The 18,967-nt window shown below is 38.9% G+C and overlaps 1 protein-coding gene across 3 annotated transcripts in view; it reads left to right on the top strand.

The window, feature by feature from the left end:
• The window catches only part of DERA (deoxyribose-phosphate aldolase), a 125,619-nt gene that overhangs the window by 68,165 nt on the left and 38,487 nt on the right, over positions 1-18,967 (top strand). For all 3 annotated transcript variants that reach the window (XM_002752197.6, XM_078338266.1, XM_035255260.3), the window contains one exon: positions 313-441. In XM_002752197.6, coding sequence (XP_002752243.3) covers positions 313-441 — 129 coding nt within the window. The remainder of the gene's footprint in view (positions 1-312; positions 442-18,967) is intronic.

Raw genomic sequence — 18,967 nt, 5'->3', positions numbered from 1 at the left:
AGCATCATATGGACAAGACAGAAATTATTTATAATTTGCATGTCATTATCATGATATTTAGAAAGCTCTATGTCTCTGGACCTCAGGCCAGGGCTAAGAAACGGTTTCACGGTAGCAAACGAAGCATTCCTTGTAACAGGATGTGAACTGCAACAGAATGCTCCAGGCAATGTTAAATTGGGGTGATTTTTAGAAAGTGACAAATGTTTTATGTTTCCTAAATGTGACATGGGTTCTACCAGCGCTAAACGGCTGCCAAGTTATGTTATCACTTGCCTGCTTTGTAACTGCCTCAATTATATTCTTCCCCAGCCCTGTATGATGAGATTCGTCAGTTTCGCAAGGCCTGTGGAGAGGCTCATCTTAAAACTATATTAGCAACAGGAGAACTTGGATCTCTTACTAATGTCTACAAAGCCAGTATGATAGCAATGATGGCAGGTAAGTGTTTTATATTCATACGATGTTTTCTACTGGATTGATGTTTTCAGGAGAAATTAATTACGTGAAAGCATTTAGCTATTAAACATGTTAACCACTTGGAATTTTTTTGTGGGAGGAACCAGATAACTTTGTAAAAACATGTTCAATGTGAAGTGGTCAAAGATGCCTGGCTTTCTTCCACTTTTTTTTTTTTTTTGGTGGCATTTCATTGCTGCACTATGCTTATAAGGCAGTAGATGGCTCTCTTGTTAGTGAATTGCCTTCTGTTTTATTCTTTGATTATTCACTCATCAACATATGTTAGACGGAAATTTCTTTAACGCTGACTTCTCTCTGAATTTAAGTTTTTCATTGATCTTGGAGATACGTATCCATACTATCTGGGGCAGCCTCTGCCTTTGTGTTAATTTTTTGAAATTTAGTGCAGTATCATTGTTTTTTACACTTTCCAATATGAGTTGACTTATTCTTTATCTCTGTGAACAGCAGGTCTTTCCATTTAGACATCCAAGCTTGCAGCCTAGGAGTCATGCTTGGTTCTTTCTTTTTCTCACCTTCATATAAATCAGAGAAGAAGTCCTGAGAATTCTCTCCAGAGCTCTTTGCTGTGTCTGACACATCTTCCCTCCGTTCTGAGTGCTGCTTCCTTAGGCCACCATCCTCCTCCACAAGAATGACTTCACTTGTTCGCCTGTCTTCTTGACTTTTGTTCCCCTCCAGTCTGTTCTCCACGCTGCTGCCACAGGTTTTTTTAATGCTGATTTTACTACGGCACTGCTTGCTTAAAATGTCTTCGGTGGTTTCCCTTCATCTTCAAGATAAAGTGTAAATTTCTTGATTCTTATTTTACAAAGTTCCTTCCTAAGACCCCTGGCTGTGCCTCTGTCATCTCATTTTCCCTTCACACCATTTTCTCCAGCCATGTAGAATTACTTGCAGTTCTCTGCAAACGGTGACATCCAACTCTTTCGAGTCTCTGTATGTTCTGTGCCTCTTTCCTAGAATGCTTTTTGCCCACATAACTCAACATCTCCAGGTTCAGTTCAGAGTCCACCTTTTTCAGGAATCATTTCTCCTGATACCGTGTCTTCCCCTACTGCTTGGCTTATTATCTCCTCTGTGTGTCCCTGCAGCATTCAGTTAAAAGCCCTGTCATATAACTTACCACATGACATTACGATTGAGTGTTGAATTTCCTTTTTTTTTTTTAAATATATATTTTATTGCACTTTAGGTTCTGGGGTAAATGTGCAGAACGTGCAGGATTGTTGCATAGGTACATACATGGCAATGTGGTTTGCTGCCTCCATCCCCCCTGTCACCTATATCTGGTATTTCTCCCCATGTTATGCCTCCCCAACCTCCCTACCCCTGTTGTCCCTCCCCTATTCCCCTGCAACAGACCCCAGTGTGTGATGCTCAGCTCCCTGTGTCCATGTGTTCTCATTGCTCAATACCCACCTATGAGTGAGAACATGCAGTGTTTGGTTTTCTGTTCTTGTCTCAGTTTGCTGAGAATGATGGTTTCCAGATTCATCCATGTCCCTACAAAGGACACAAACTCATTGTTTTTTATGGCTGCATAGTATTCCATGGTGTATATGTGCCACATTTTTCTTGTCCAGTCTATCATCAATGGGCATTTGGGTTGGTTCTAGGTCTTTGCTATTGTAAACAGTGCTGCAATCAACATACATTTGCATGTGTCTTTATAATAATCCTTTGGATATTTACTCAGTAATGGGATTGCTGGGTCAAATGGAATTTCTATTTCTAGGTCCTTGAGGAATCACCACACTGTCTTCCACAATGGTTGAACTAATTTACACTCCCACCAATAGTGTAGAAGCAGTCCTATTTCTCCATATCCTCTCCCACATCTGTTGTCTCCAGATTTTTTTAATGATCACCATTCTAACTGGTGTGAGATAGTATCTCAATGTGGTTTTGATTTGCATTTCTCTAATGATGAGCATTTTTTATGTTTTTGGCCTCATAAATGTCATCTTTTGAAAAGTGTCTGTTCATATCCTTCACCCACTTTTGAATGGGCTTGTTTTTCTCTTGTAAATCTGTTTTAGTTCTTTGTAGATTCTGGATATTAGCCCTTTGTCAGATGCCTAGATGGCAAAAATTTTTTTCCCATTCTTTTGGTTGCCAGTTCACCAAAATTGTTTTTTTTTGCTGCACAGAAGCTCTGGAGTTTAATTAAATCACATTTGTCTATTTTGGCTTTTGTTGCCAATGGTTTTGGTGTTTTAGTTATGAGGTCTTTGCCTGTGCCTATGTCCTAAATGGTTTTGCCTAGGTTTTCTTCTAGGGTTTTTATGTTGTTAGGTCTTATGTTTAAGTCTTTAATTCATCTGGAGTTAATTTTAGTGTAAGGTGTCAGGAAGGGGTCCAGTTTCTGCTTTCTGTACATGGCTAGCCAGTTTTCCCAACACCATTTATTAAACAGGGAATCCTTTCCCCATTGCTTGTTTTTGTCAGGTTTGTCAAAGATCAGATGGTTGTAGATGTGTGGTGTTGCTATCGAGGGCTCTGTTCTGCTCCATTGGTCTATATCTCTGTTTTGGTACTAGTACCATGCTGTTTTGATACTGTAGCCCTATAGTATAGTTTGCAGTCAGGTAGCATGATGCCTCCAGCTTTGTTCTTTTTGCTTAGAATTGACTTGGCTATGCAGGCTCTCTTTTGGTTCCATATGAAGTTTAAGGTGGTTTTTTTCAGTTACGTGAAAGGGTCGTGGTAGCTTGATGGGGATAGTGTTGAATCTATAAATTACTTTTTGGGCAGTATGACCATTTTCACAATATTGATTCTTCCTAACCATGAGCATGGAATGTTTTTCCATCTGTTTGTGTCCTCTCTTATTTTGTTGAGCAGTGGTTTGTAGTTCTCCTTGAAGAGGTCCTTCACATCCTTTGTTAGTTGTATTCCCAGGTATTTTATTCTCTTTATAGCAATTGTGAATGGCAGTTTGTTCTTGCTTTGGCTCTCTTTAAGTCTGTTATTGGTGTATAGGAATGCTTGTGATTTTTGCACATTGATTTTGTATCCTGAGACTTTGCTGAAGTTGCTTATTAGGACATTTTGGGCTGAGATGATGGGGTCTTCTAAATATACAATCGTGTCGTCCACAAATAGAGACAATTTGGCTTCCTCCTTTCCTATTTGAATACCCTTTATTTATTTTTCTTGCCTGATTGCTCTGGCTAGAAGTTCCAGTACTATATTGAATAGGAGTGGTGAGAGAGGGCATCCTTGTCTAGTGCCAGATTTCAAAGGGAATGCTTCCAGTTTTTTCCCATTCAGTATGATATTGGCTGTTGGTTTGTCATAAATAGCTTTTATGATTTTGAGATACGTTCCATCAATACCTAGTTTATTGAGAGTTTTTAGCATAATGGGCTGTTGAATTTTGTCGAAGGCCTTCTGTGCATCTATTGAGATAATCGTGTTTTTTGTCTCTGGTTCTGCTTATGTGGTGGATTACATTTATAGACTTGGGTTTGTTGAACTGGCCTTGCATCCCCTGGAAGAAGCCTACTTGATTGTGATGGATAAGCTTTTTGATGTGCTGTTGCAATGGGTTTGCCAGTATTTTATTGAAGATTTTTACATCTATGTTCATCATAGATATTGGCCTGAAGTTTTCTTTTCTTGTTGAGTCTCTGCCAGGTTTTGGTGTCAGGATGATAAAATTGGTCTTATAAAATGGTCTTATAAAATGAGTCTTATAAAATGATTTGGAAAGGATTCCCTCTTTTTGTATTGTTTGGAATAGTTTCAGAGGGAGTGGTACCAGATCCTCTTTGTATGTCTGGTAGAATTCAGCTGTAAACCCATCTGGACCTGGGCTTTTTTTTTGGTTGATAGGCTATTAATTGCTGGTTCAACTTCAGCCCTTGTTATTGGTGTGTTCAGGGTTTCGACTTCTTCCTGATTTAGGCTTGGGAGGGTGCAAGTGTCCTGGAATTTATCCATTTCTTTCTTCCAGGTTTACTTTTTTATGTACAGAGTTGTTTGTAGTAATCTCTGATGGTAGTTTGTATTTCTGTGAGATCGGTGGTGATATCCCCTTTATTGTTTTTTGAGTGTTAAATTTCTAAGTGTCCTTCTAGAGGCCCTATATTTGGATGAGGATACCTGGTTTCTCTGGTCTTGAATCTGGGCCAGCCATTGCAGTCACCCTACGCATTGTACACTCTTGTGTACTTTTTGAGTGCTTTGGCAGGCCTAGTAGATCATTCCTTGGAACTCTTCTGAAAATCAGCCTGCTAGTCATCAATGGTGCTGTTGCTTTGGTCACCGCTGCTGTATCCAGAAAATATCTGCACTTGTTGTTCAAGAGCAAAATCTCAGAAAAACCTAAAGATGACCAGGAATGGAGCACGTCGAACAATTGTTCATCAGTGATGTTGGCATTTCAAAGGTTCAGAGTAGAAGACTCACTATGCCTGTGAGGAATCTGGGAAAAGCCCCTTGGAGGCTACTTGGTATACACGTAGCACCCTTTTCATGTTCCTTGCCAGCACAAGTGATTGTTAGCCCATGTGACAAAGTAAAAGTTTGGAAACGAATATCAGCAGCCACATATCGTACATGGTTTGTGGTAGCCACACTGTTGGTTGTGCACATGAGCCTGAGATACTCCTCAGGGTAACATTGGAGCCAATCTTATGATATCTGTTACCCAGCTGTTATCCTGGTCACAATGAAAGTGTATTCATTCTGGGAGGTCAGCCAACCCTGTCCTACCCACAGCACTTAGTACTCATGATAGTAATGTAATATTAGCTCATCATGCTTTGGAAGCTCTTTCCCACCCTCTACCCATCCTGTGCACCGAAAAGAATGTGACTATAAACATGTCCCTTTATCTTTACCTGTCTGCTTGTTTCTCTGTTCATGTTGTTTACCACTTCCTTTCTTCCTTTAAGCAGTGTTTAATGAACACTTACTGTGAGTAATAAAACTGTATTCATGGTGTGCTTTACTAGGTGCGTTGATACAATATGCCTTAGTGCTCACATCAGTCCTGGAGTAGAAGAAATCTAAGATTGTGTGACTTGCTTAAGGTCACAAAGCCAATAAATAACCTGTATCACTATATGAACACCCAGGTCTTCTGGCTCCAGGTTTATTGCTTTTTCACTTGCAACACAGCTATTTCCCAAGGCTTACACTGGTTTCATCATGAATGAAAGATACAGTTTCTGTGAGGTATATGAAAGCATGTAGCATACTTCTTGGCCCATAGTTAATACTTCCTACTCTGTTAAGAAGTTGTATAATAGAATTGAGGTACTCGGTGATGAACTTTACACATTTTTAAATACTTTTATATTCTTGTTCCAATTTCATATGTAACTTGCACAAAAGAATCCCTCAAAAAGTAATTTAAAAATTTCTGACTAAATTCAGTATTCTACTTCTGTGGTGGTGTAAAATTATTTCTTTAAATCAATTTCATTGAGGCAGATTTGCATTTAGTAAAATTCAGATGCTGTGTAGACAGTGTGATGAGTTTGGCCGTTTACAAACACCTGTAACCACTCCTTTCTTCAAGACATAGAACATTTCCGTCCTCCTAGAAATACTTTTTGTGTCCTTTTATAGTAACTGCCACTCAGCTCATCTGCTGTCTCAGCTGTAACCACTTTTCCACTTTTATCATCATACTGAGCTTTGCCAGTATTGGAACGTTATCTATTCACACAGTGTGTACTCTTCTGTGCTTTGTTTTTGCCCTCACTAAAAATAATACACGGCAGATCTTAAGGAGTTTGCCTACAAGTATTTCATTGCATAAGTATACTTAGTTGCTAAAATTATTGGCATAATGTTGTTTATAATATGTTCTTCTGTTCTGGTATCTGTGGGATCTGTAGTTATATCTCTTTCTTTATTCCTGATACTGGTCCTTTTTGGTTTCTTTCCTCTTCCTCTGCTTGTTCATTCTAGGTCTTTGCCAATTATTAATCTTTTCAAAGAGCCAATTTTTAATTTTGTTGCTTTTTTATTACTTTTCAGTTAAAGGTATTTTCTAATTTCCCTTGTGATTTCTTTTGTTATTTAAAGTGTTATTTACAGTGAGATATTTACTTTCCAAATATTTTGTGCTTTATGGATATCCTATTGTTGCTTTAAAATTTAAGATTCTGTTATCCTCAGAGAGCCATTGTAAGACTCTTTTGTCTTTTGGAATTAATAGTTATTTTAGGCCGGGTGCGGTGGCTCACGCCTGTAATCCCAGCACTTTGGGAGGCCGAGGCGGGTGGATCACGAGGTCAAGAGATCGAGACCATCCTGGCCAACATGGTGAAACCCCGTCTCTACTAAAAATACAAAAATTAGCTGGGCACGGTGGCACGTGCCTGTAATCCCAGCTACTCAGGAGGCTGAGGCAGGAGAATTGCCTGAACCCAGGAGGCGGAGGTTGCGGTGAGCTGAGATCGCACCATTGCACTCCAGCCTGGGTAACAAGAGTGAAACTCCGTCTCAAAAAAAAAAAAATAGTTATTTTATAGCTCATTTAATGGTTATATTTAGTTATATGCTTCAAGTCCACACTTAAAAGAATGTGTGTTTCAGATGTTAGAGCAAATGACAGATCGAATTGGTTGGTAATGCTTTTCAGGTCCGGTTTTGTTTTCTTTTTGGCCTACTGGTTCTATTTATTACTGGGAGAGTATTAAAGTCTCCAAACATGATTGTGGATTTGTCTGGTTATCCCTTTGGTCTGTCAGTTTTTTCATCATGTATTTTGGAGCTCTCTTGTTAGGTACATACACTTTTAGGATTGTTCTGTTTCCCTATTGAAGGAGCACATTTGTCATTATGAAATGTTTCTTTTTCTCTCTGATACTAGTCCTTGTCTGAATGTCTACTGAATAATATTCATCTGGCCACACCAGCTTTCTTGTGTTTAATACTTGCATGGTATGTATTTTTTCATCCTTTTATTTTCAACCCATCTGTGGCTATATATTTAAAATTTATCTCTTGTAGGCATTTCTTTTCTAATCTATTGTGACAGTTTCTACTTTTTCAAATGTTTTATTCATTTATGTTTCATATAATTATTGATATGGTAGGAGTTAAGTCTGTCATCTCGCAAACTTTTTCCCATTTGTTTGAATCTATTTTTGGTTCCTCTTTTCTTGCCACCTTTTGAGTTCATCAGCATCAGCTATTTTTGTAACATTTTGTATCTTCTGTTGGCTTTTTAATCTATAAACTCTTTGTAAAAAATTTTAAGTGGTTGCTCTAACAGAGTGCATTCTTAATTTATCACAGTCTACTTTGAATTAATGTTAAACTCTACATGTCACAAATGTAAGAACCTTACAACAGTTTAATTTACATTCTCATTAGTTCTTTGAGTTAATACTCTTCTATTCTATAAATGTCATAAACCTCTTATTACAATGAAGTGACTTTTTAAACAGTTGTTTGTCTTTTAAGGACATTAACGAAGAAAAAACTTAGATAAGCTAGTGTTTATGTCTTCCCATAAATGTATCACTTCAGTCCTTATTTCTTCCTATAAATATGGGTTTCCATCTTATATAATGTAGTCTGGGAAATTTCCACAGGTATTTTCTTGCAGTACACGTCTGCTGGTGCTGAGTTCTTTCTGGTTTTATTCATCTGAAAATGTTATTTCAACCCCGTTTTAAGGATAGTTTGCTGACTACAGATTTCTGGGTTAGGAGTGTTCTTATTTCAGCCTTTAAATAAATCATTCAATTTCGTGGAATTCCATTTCTTCTTGTTTCCTTGTATATAACATCTTATATACATTGATTGACTATGGTCAATCAATATTTTCCTTTTGTCTTTTTTGTTTTCCCAGTAATTTGACCACAATCTACCTAACCATGGTTTTCTTTGTATTTATCCTGAACTTTTCTGAGCTGCTTAGATTAGGAGATTGATGTTTTCTATCAATTTAGGACATTTTCAAAACCGTATTTTTAAACGCATCTTCTACCCCATTCTATTGGTCTTTCCTTCTCGGACTCTAAGTACATGAGTGTTAGACTACTTGATATTACCCTATAGGTTACTGATGTCCTGTTTGTTTTATTTTTTAATCTGTTTTCTCCTCTGTTCTCCTGATGGGTTACATGGATCTTTATTCAAGGTCGTCACAGGATCTTTAGGGTGTCGCTTTGCCAGTCAGAAACCTCCACGTGCTCCTGCCTGAGCTTTGCTTCTGGCTGCTGGGCTTCTTCCACCCAGTCAGCCTGGCAGGCTCCACCTCACTTACACTACTGGCCTGGAACCGACACCTGCCAAAGCAAGCCAGGCACGGAGTGGCAAGGGATATGTGAGCGAGTGCATGCAAGGTCCAGCCTCTGCGCACAGCGAGGCACACCAGCTGCGGCAGGGCAGGCAGCTCCAGGTGCAGGCTCCATGTGAGGCTGCGGCTAGACCAGACATATGCAGCTTCCTCTGCAAACACCAGTGTCTGGACAAGGGGAACACAATGGTGCCCAAAAACTTTGAGATACCAGGAAGCACAGAGCCCCAAAGAGGGTTGTACAGATGTCAGAGCTCTAGCTTGGGACCCCCAAAGTCTGGGCTCCCAGAAGGGCCACAGCTCCTTCTTCCTTTTTATTACCTATAATGTGGCTTGTCAGGGGTGTTTTTCAGCACTGTTTGTGTTACAGCTCACTTAGTCCTGCCATTCAGTGGGTTCTGAGTTCTTGTCCTGTGTCCAGGAAGAATGAAGTACAAGGACAACTGGAGGGTGAGCAAGGCACATAGGAGCTTCATGAAGCAACAGAACAGCTCTCAGGAGACTTAAAGTGGATAGCTCCTTCTGCAGGCAGGTTGTCCCAGTGAGTGTCCAGCTCTCAGTGGAGAGGAGACATGTAGTGGGTAGCTCTTTTCCATAGGCAGGTTATCCTTGGGAGTGTGTGACTCTGGCTGAGTCTGAGGTTTTTATGTGCTCAGAATAGAGGAAGTGCATGTTGACTGGTCCATGGGTGGCCATGGATGGCCCTAGAAAAAGTACCATCTGATTGCCTGAACAGCCATCAGTGAAGTTCTGTGGCCTTCATCCAGAACTGGCGGCATGGACCCCTGGCCTCAGGCCGTCCCTGGCTTGAAGGTGGGGCTTCACCAGGGGCCCATCCCTTTCTTCCTAGGAACCTGTCTGCCTCCCACCACCATCACCATGTTGTCCATGGCATTCAGGCTGTTCACACTGAGGGGCGCCTGCAGACACACACCAAGCTGCCCTTAGCCCCTCGGCTTTTCTCCTATGCTTATTGTTGCCGAAAGTCCGGAAGGGGCTGAGGTGGTGGGAGTCTGGTGTGTCAGTGCCACCATGAACATGTGCACACACAGCCAGATTGTGGCAGCACCTGGGCTTGGCCACAACTTTGCTCCACATTGGAGCAGGCACCAGGACCCGGGAGAGGCCAGGGAGTGGGAGCAGGTACTTCTGAGCCTGCATGGGTAGGGGGCTTCCTAGGCTCTTAAAGGCACAGGGATGCCTGGGTCCAGAGATGCAGCTGGGTGGCTGCAGCTGCCCCTGGGAGGATGGGGCTCTTGCCCTACCATCATGGTAAAGGGTGAAGCTCTCACTTGTTTCCAGCCCTCACTAGCTTTGTGTAGTGCACAGCCCCAGCCACACCTGCCCTGCTGCAGCTGGCATACCCACGGTGGCTGCTGCAGATGGGCCACTGCCACCATCACTTTGATCCTTATTTTCTATCTCAAATCAGCTTTTAAGCACATCCAGTGAAATGTATGCTGCTGTACATTTTTAGTTTAGAATTTCCATTTGATTCTTTTTTATAATTTTCATTTCTCCACTGATGTGTCCCCATTTTTTCACTGGTTGAGATCATATTTTCCTTTAAGCAATTGAGTATATTTGTAATAGCTGATTTAAAGTCCTTATCTGCTATTTTGTACAGCTGGGTTATTTCAAAGGTCTGTATTTTGAGCTTTTAATTTTTTTAGTGCCTGAGTTTTATTGTTATTTATAGCAGGAGGGCAAGTCTGGTAACATTCTGTTATGTCTGTAATTCTTCTCTGCTTGTGTTTTCCCATTAATTTAGAATCAGAATCTCAAAGGAAAAAGGTTTATCATTATTTTTATAATAATTTATTTAATAATGTTGTAGCCATTTAGATTATGGCCAAAAAAAATTCTTTGAAATGAGACTAGGTACAGATACCTAACTGTGTTAGTCTAGTATTATACATCATTATAAGTAAAATTCTGTTAACCATCTTTGGTCAACTAAATGTTAGTAGTCTAAACTGTAAGGATGATTGGTTTAATCTTGTTTAGAAATCTTTCAAAATGTTTTAAAGGAAGGAACACAGTCCATAAGAAGACCAGAACTCTTGTTCTGTCTTGCATATTTTGTGATGTTAAGCAAATAAATTGAGCTGGTTATCAATTCAAATGCAGCACAGTATGTGAATGCATCATAAACTGTAAATAAACTACTTTGCAAGTTATTGAAAAATACTAGTATACCTTCCTTCTCCATCTTACCTCAGTAAGAAAGGAACATAATGGAATCTTTTTTTCTAGACTCTTATAAGGCATTATTTAGAGCATAACCTTTCAAAACCATTTGGTGTAGCTGTAGGGGAGGTACATAACACTGAGCTGGATTTCTTTCTGTACTGATTCCAAAGCTTACTATATTAGCAGAAATATTCAATGAATCTTATATTTGAACTTACTTTGCTAACACTTGGCTCTGTATTCAAAAACAAAAGTATAAAAAGAATGACTAATTGAGAATCACAATTAGATGTAGTCCAGTTAATGATATGTTTTTGGTATACGCCTCCCCATGTTTATTTTTTTTTAATTTTATTTTTAACTTTTAAGTTCAAGGGTGCAAGTACAGGTTTGTTACATAGTTACATTTGTGTCATGAGGGTTTGTTGTACAGATTATTTTATTATCCAGATGTTAATCCTAGTATCCATTCATTGTTTTTTTTCTGATCCATTTCCTCCTTCCACCCTCCTCAGTCCAAAAGTCCCCAGTGTCTGTTGTTTTTCTTGATGTGTCCATATGTTTTTATCATTCAGCCCCACTTATAAGTAAGAACAGTTGGTACTTGGTTTTCTTCCTGTATTGGTTTGCTAAGGATAATGGCCTCCAGCTCCATCCACGTCCATGCAAAGGATATGATCTCATTCTTTTTTTATGGCTGGACGGTATTCCATCGTGTATATATACATACCACACTTTCTGTATCCAATGTATCATTGATGGGTATTTAGATTGATTCCATGTCTTTGCTATTGTGAATAGTGCTGCAGTGAACATACATATACATGTGTCTTTATAATAAAATGATTTATATTTGTTTGGGTATATACACAGTAATGGGATTCCTGGGTCGAATGGTATTTCTGTCTTTAGGTCTTTGAGGAATCACCATATTGTTTTCCACAATGGCTGAACTAATTTACACTCCCACCAACAGTGGAAAGTAGATCCTTATTCTCCACAACCTCGCCAGCATTTGTCATGTTTTGACAACTAAATTGTGGCCATACTGACTGGTGTGAGATAGTATCTCATTGTGGTTTTGATTTGCATTTCTCTGATGATCAGTGATGTTGAGTTTTTTTCATGATCGTTGGTTACATGTATGTCTTCTTTTGAAAAGTGCCTGTCCATATCCTTTGCCCACTTTTTCATGGGATTGTTTGCTTTTTCTTGTAAATTTGTTTAAGTTCCTTAGAGATGCTGGAAGTTAGACCTTCGTTGAATGAATAGCTTGCAAAAATGTTCTCCCATCTTGTAGGTTGTCTGTTTACTCTGTTGATAGTTTCTTTTTCAGCCATGTTTACATATCAGTTCTTTTAATTTTTTTTTTATTTTGGAAGCCATAGCAGCAACATCAGCTCTTCAGACATGTATCCAAATAAAAATCTTTTAACTGGCAGTCACTTAATCAGCAGCTACAATTATCCAGAACAAAGGCAGGAACCAAAACAAATGAAAGCATTTTAAATAGATGAAAAATGTATAATCTATAATACAACAGCAACACGATAACAGCTAAAGTGTTCTGAGCATTTACTATGAGCTGGATAGTGTTTTGAAGATTTATGCACATTTACATTCAATCTTCACAGCAATCCTATGAAGTCGGTACTCTTATGTGATACAGTTAGAATATTAGATCTTTTTGCTATATTCTATGCCGTCATTCCAGGTACTTCCTTGTTTTACCAGTTCCTCTGTCTGTTACAGCTTTGTTCCCTCTCCTTGGCCATTTTAAAAGATTTAAATAAAATTTCTGTACTCTGTTAAGCCTCCTATTGATCATACAACAAAGGCAGAATTAATTAATTGATCATGCTGTTATACTCCTAGGACAGGTGTAAATACCAGTAGCATTTGTTACATAGTATCAGTATCAAGTGTTTCACCTGTTACATTTGTTTTTGTTTGTGTGTGTGTGCAAAACTTTGATCTTCCCTGAGGCTAAGGACTGCACCTTCCTTAATTTTATTCCTCTGCGATTGCTATCAAGCCTGGCATATAGTAGATCCTAAGAATGTATTTCCATATGCACCAATGAATGAGTGAAAGAGAGAAAAAAGATGGAGATAAGGAAAAGTGAAAAGAGACAAAGAGAAATTTGAAAACTTAGATGCCTCTTTTGAGGTGTACCACAATCTTGCAGAGTTTGAACATGTTATTTTAGAGAGCAAACGTTTATTTTAATTGAACAAAAAGAGAATTTATATTTTAGCGAGGATATTGTATTTCTAAAGTAATGTAAGGCATTACAAGGATATTAATGATTTGTAAGAATGTGGAGATGGATCTGGAGGCACGGGAGAACCAGGGAGAACTTTTTGCTTTGTTTTGGGGTTGAAGAAAAATTGATCTCCCATGTACATTAGAGGGAATGTAGTTAGGGAAGTACAAATACAGGAGGAACCAAAGTAGGAGCAAACAATTTGAAGGGAGTATAACCAGAGAAGAAAAATGAGAGCTATACTTTTTTTCATTGCACAATCCAAGAACAAGATGATAGGAAATAAGATAGGGAAACATGCTTACAGAAAAGAGAAGTCTAAAGCAGGTCAATCTGCTGCTAAGGGATTTCAGCCCAGCAAATGCACACATTAAGAATAATGCCAGAATATAGCAAAGTGGCTTTATCTTTCGGTAGCGGTGGGCTGTTCGCACACACGCAACAGCTAACAAGCTCTGCTCTGAAGTTACTCTAGACCTTATCTTTGGAAATAATGCAGGCATGATAAATAGGTTGGAGTAGAAAAGCACTAAAGATGCAATCATAATGTCATCAGGTTTGAATTGCTGATGAAGATCTGTGGGAAGAGAACTAACACAAAAATATGGGGCTTGAGAAAAGCGGACCTTGAAGGAATGCAAAATGAGTTTTGAACTTGGCTGGAATTTTGCAACGTGTAGAAAATGAAACATGAAAAAGGTAGAATCCGGGGAGGGAACATTCAAAATTCCACCCAATAAGATCAAAGTAATACAGAAACAATGAGAGGAAGCAGAGAAATAAGAGAATATAGGGGAAGCCATTAAAAAATAAAATGAAGGGGAAAAGTAGCGGGAAACTTGCTGAACGAAACCAAAAGACTAAAAACATTGCAGTTATTAGTAGCAAATTAATATCTAAGATTTTTTTCTAAAGATTGTCGCAAGTCACACGGGTCCCTCATCTTAGGCTGCAAGTCTTTGTATAGTCAAGGAGTGTTGGTCCCGATGGCACATCTAGACTCCTGTGGTGGTGTGGCCTTTTTTTTTTTTTTTTAAATAAGATCTTGCCTTTCATAGGAAAAAGTATTTAATTGATGAAAAGTCGTGCTGCAACTGAAAGTTCATCACTGGGGAAGCATAAGACCATAGTTCGTATTGGGTTAACAGTTAAAAGGTTTAAAGTGTAAATGTATTTACAGTTTCTTAAAACTAGCCCTGGAAATTAGACGACTTATAGGGTGAAAACTAATTAACTTGCTATCTCTTCCATGGAGTAGATTTCAATTCAAGTCCCCAGGCAAAAGTTGTATAAAGCTTACCCCCACCTGGCCCCTCGCCGTCCTCTGTTGAGTGGGAAACACAGAGCTCTACAGAGGAAAGAATGTTTTCTGGCTTCCCAGCAATGCAGGAGCTCCTGATGCTATATTTTGGTATATGCATATCCTTTTAAAGGAAAGGTTGAGTATATGACATACATTTAAACGTAAACTGTTTTCTTTGTTTCTTCATGGCTGGGCTTCTGCAAAGAAAGAAAAAGAGAAAGAGAAAAGAAAAATCTTGTAAGCTTAGTTTTTTATGTGGCATATATGCTGGTCTGCGTAAAATTTTACTGTACGAAATTGTGAAAAATGTAGCCCAACTTATTCCAAAAATCACAGCACTGCTTCCTGCACACATAACTTGCCTAGAAAAATTCGTAGGTGCAAAGGCTGGTGCATAGTAAGTGCTTAGGACACGCTTACTGATAGATTCAGGTATCACACATATATGTACAGGGGCATCAATAGATACATTTGTAATCAACATATATAAAAAACAATTTTTAAATAAAGCTATATTTTCCTATTAAACATTAAGGGATTTTATTTTCTAAGTGAAATTCTGGCATATGACATAGAGGCTAGACCTGTGTTCATATGTCTGAGATTCTGCAATTCCTTTATCGGTAATTCCTAACATTTTAACTTTTGGTTATTTATTCCTTAATATCTGTGCCACATAGTTACTGATCTATTAGAAAATACTTAAAATGGTGGGAAATCGGGATCCTTCAATGGATCCCTCAGTATATTATTCCAGGTAGTTGCTTGGTTATGCGTATTTATTGAACAAATAAATGAAAAAAGTAATAAATCATGTGAGGTTGGTAGTTTATAATTTCTTTCTGTAGTAATCCCAATAGGGAGGGAGGGATCTTACTGTCATCTTTTAGTAAATGAAAACCTGAAGCTCAGAAGTTAAGTGAGTAGACCAGGGCCACACATTGAGTAAGTGGCAGAATTTTCTGAAGGAATTTTGACTATAAACTCCATGCTTTTCTTAACGTGCAATCCTCCTGCCTATCCTGCAGTTGATCTATATATCACAGAATATATACAAGCTGTGTTTAACTTGTGGAGGCACCGATGTGTTTCCGGAGGCCCTGAATGAGATTGTACGTTGCACTGTAGTTTTCTATTGAGGGCAAGAAAAGGAAGACATTAGAGAGGCAAGGTGTTTGCAGAAATGTATAGGGGGCCAAATCAATATAAAAGAGAAAAACGACAGCAAGCCCAGGGCCACCTGTCTATGATGGGCCCACCGGAACTCCTTGCTGAAAAGAAAAGGTAGGGTGCCCAGAGCTAAAGGACCTTTTCTCAGGCAGCTTCCCTGTTTTTGTGTTGACCTAACTCTGTCAAAGTTTCTGTAGTGATGCACTTAGAAGATTACCCAGGGTTATGATACAAGTGCCGCTTGAGTTCTGTACTTGTTTTCCAGATTCTCTGACCTAGGGTGCTGAGAGAACAGCTTGGGGAGTGACAAGAGAAGCGTTTCTCTCTCTTTTCCACCTGATGGAGGAGTAGGAGAGGTGTCAGAGCTGAAGGCAGTCTGAGAATGAAGGAACAGAGTAGGGAAGATGGAGGTTTTTGGGAGAATGGAAGTGGTATCAGAATATTTAGAGGGACGTTACCGCACAGGATGAGTGAATTGAACCCTTCTTATGAAGAGTGGTTGGAAAGAAAGTGGACATCTAATTAGGAAGAGGAATCTTTGGGGTTGTAACATTATGTTCAAATACTTGGAAGAGTCTCCTGATAAAGGAAGATTTTTGTCTGTTAACTCAAAAGTAGTAGGACTAGGACCAACTTTTAGACATTGTGGAAAGATGTCTTTCTAGCTAGTTATTATAGGAAGAATTTCGTCAGTGTCTGAACCACCCAGAAATTGGGTGTGCCACATCAGGAGGTAGATGTTCTAAGCACAGGCTGAATGAGCCTGATGGAGCTACACTAAGGCATGTGATACTCAGCAAACATTAGCAAGGCCTTCTCTTTCAGGATTAATGTGATTCTATGCAGTAGAAGAGAAAATCATTTTATATGCAGACACACACACTAGGACATGCTTACAGATAGATTCAGGTGTCACACGTGTGTGTGTGTGTGTGTGTGTAACTTAAGAGTAGATTACAATCTAGTATACACAGAGCCCCAAAATGTAGAAAACACGGGAAAAGAGGAGTGTGTTAGTTTCTAGGCTCGCTGTAACAGCACCACAAACTAGATGGCTTTAAGCAACAGATTTGTATTCTTACGGTTCTGAAGGCCGGAAGCCTGCAGTCAGAGTGTCAGCAGGCATATGCTCCCTCTGAAACCTGTAGGCAAGCCCTTCTTGTCTATTTTGGCTTCTGGTGTCTGCCATCAGTGCTTGACATCCCTTGGCTTTAGATGTGTCACTCCAGTCTCTGCCTCTGTCACTAGATGGCCATCTTCCCTCCGTATGTCTCTGTATCTCTTCTCTTATAAGGATACCAGTAATGTAATGGCCCACCTTAGTCAGTATGACCTGATCTTAACTAATGACACCTTCAGTGGCCCTCTTTCCTAATAAGGCCTCTGTGTGAGGTGGGGCGGGGGTGAGATTTTGACATTTCTTTTTTGGGGATATAATTCAAAGTAAAGAGAAATCGCATTCTTGCTCTGCGGTCTTATTATTTTCTGTTAAGAAGACCTGAAGAAGTTAGAGAAAAATATTTTGACTCAAACCCAGCAAACTCGAATTCAGGTACAAAAGATTGATTTTTCCCTCTCAACAATGTTGGATGGTTTTGTGGATAGGGGAAATCTAGTAGATATTAAATATTTTTATCTGCAAAAAGCATTTGGTAAGGTTCTCAATGGGAGATTAATGGCTAACATAAAGAATGAGGCATTAGGAGATAAATTTGCTTATGAGCAAGAGACAGATACTAACAGTAGAAGGAAATACTTTTTAGATTGGAAAGGAGTGACATATAGCACAAGCCAGGAATCAGTTTTGGGACCTATGGGTTTTTCACTTTATTTTTATTGGACTTTGTAATAAAAATACAGATCTTCAAACAGTCCAAGACAGAGTGAGTAATACTACAAGCATCAGTAATCAAAAGTTATTCTCTATCATAAACTAAATGACTGATAATAAATACTGACACAAGACTACACAATGTACCATAATATTATAAAATGGAACAGGCAATTCTCCTGTGTTCTCTTTTCTTCTGCATGGGTGAATATTTCTTTATTTGCTTTATAAAAAAATATTTGCAGGTTTCTCGGATTACATTGTAAGCCAAATGAATGAAAAAAAAAAAAAGATTTTCTTCTTTTTAATTTGGAAAGATGTTAATAGGGAAAAAATTGGTTGAAGCAAGACAAAGGTTATATTGCCATCACTAGACTAAAGAAATTAGGGGCCCTGTGTGTTAAATTGCTCAGCAAGCTGTTGGTAAAAATACTTGAGTGAGGGGCGTTCTTGAAATCATCCACTTACTCTGCAGTCCTGACTTTAATGGAAGCATGTGCAGAAAGTCATTGTTAGACTAAGGAAACTACATATTTGAAGAGAGGAAAATATAGCATGGAACTTTTTCCTCTTCTTTTTAAAAATCTTAACATGGCTGTAAAAACGCCCATAAAATCCATTGATTGTATAGGTAACGTTTAGTCTGCCCAGCAGCTCATAAATTATGTGGAGAACATACTTTTCGAATTGAACTTTTGCCTGTCACTGCTTTTGTCAAAAATCACTGAAAGGTGTTTACAAATTCATTGCTGTTTCCCCATTATTTGTACATTGTCAGATATAAGCCAAGAGAAACAGAACAAATAAACATTCAAAAGTTGACTCAGAGAAATTGTAAACGTTTAGAAAACTATAAAGATTAAAACATACAAAGAAGCTTCATTAACCTCAAACCTCTCATTTTGCAGGTGAGAAAACCGAGATCCAGATAGGTCAAATTCATAAGAAATTTGCCCAAAGACAAATAACTTAAGTCAAAATGGAGTCTAGAACAGGGTTCTCAACCTGGGCTGCACATAAGAGCTTCCTGAAGAGCTTCTTTAATGAACTGTTGCAGTGATCTTCCTACTGGAGATTCTGATTTCAGGGTTCATGAACGGAGCCAAGGAAATTCGTACTTTTAAAAACATGCATTTTAAAACTTCTCCAGGTGCTTTTGCTGTGTGAACAGGAATGAGAACCTCTGATCTAGGATCTGGCTTTCCTGATGTTAACACAGGAAGTCTTTCAACGCACATTTGTAGTTCAGAACTTCAAAGTCCGAGGTAGGAAGCACCTTTAGCATCGGCAGTCCACAGTAGCAAACCGGTCGTGCTAGTAGTTTTCACTGTAGTGTGCTTATTTGGATCGCCAAACCTGAATTCCCAAATAAACAAGGCTGTACATTGTTGTTTGGTGTCTGGGGCAGCCCCGGGATTAGCATACAGAAGAACCAAAATGTAGCCTTGT

Source organism: Callithrix jacchus, chromosome 9, assembly GCF_049354715.1.
Source record: "Callithrix jacchus isolate 240 chromosome 9, calJac240_pri, whole genome shotgun sequence".
In the NCBI taxonomy this organism is placed as follows: domain Eukaryota; kingdom Metazoa; phylum Chordata; class Mammalia; order Primates; family Cebidae; genus Callithrix; species Callithrix jacchus.
This window is presented reverse-complemented; position numbering and strand designations above follow the sequence as displayed.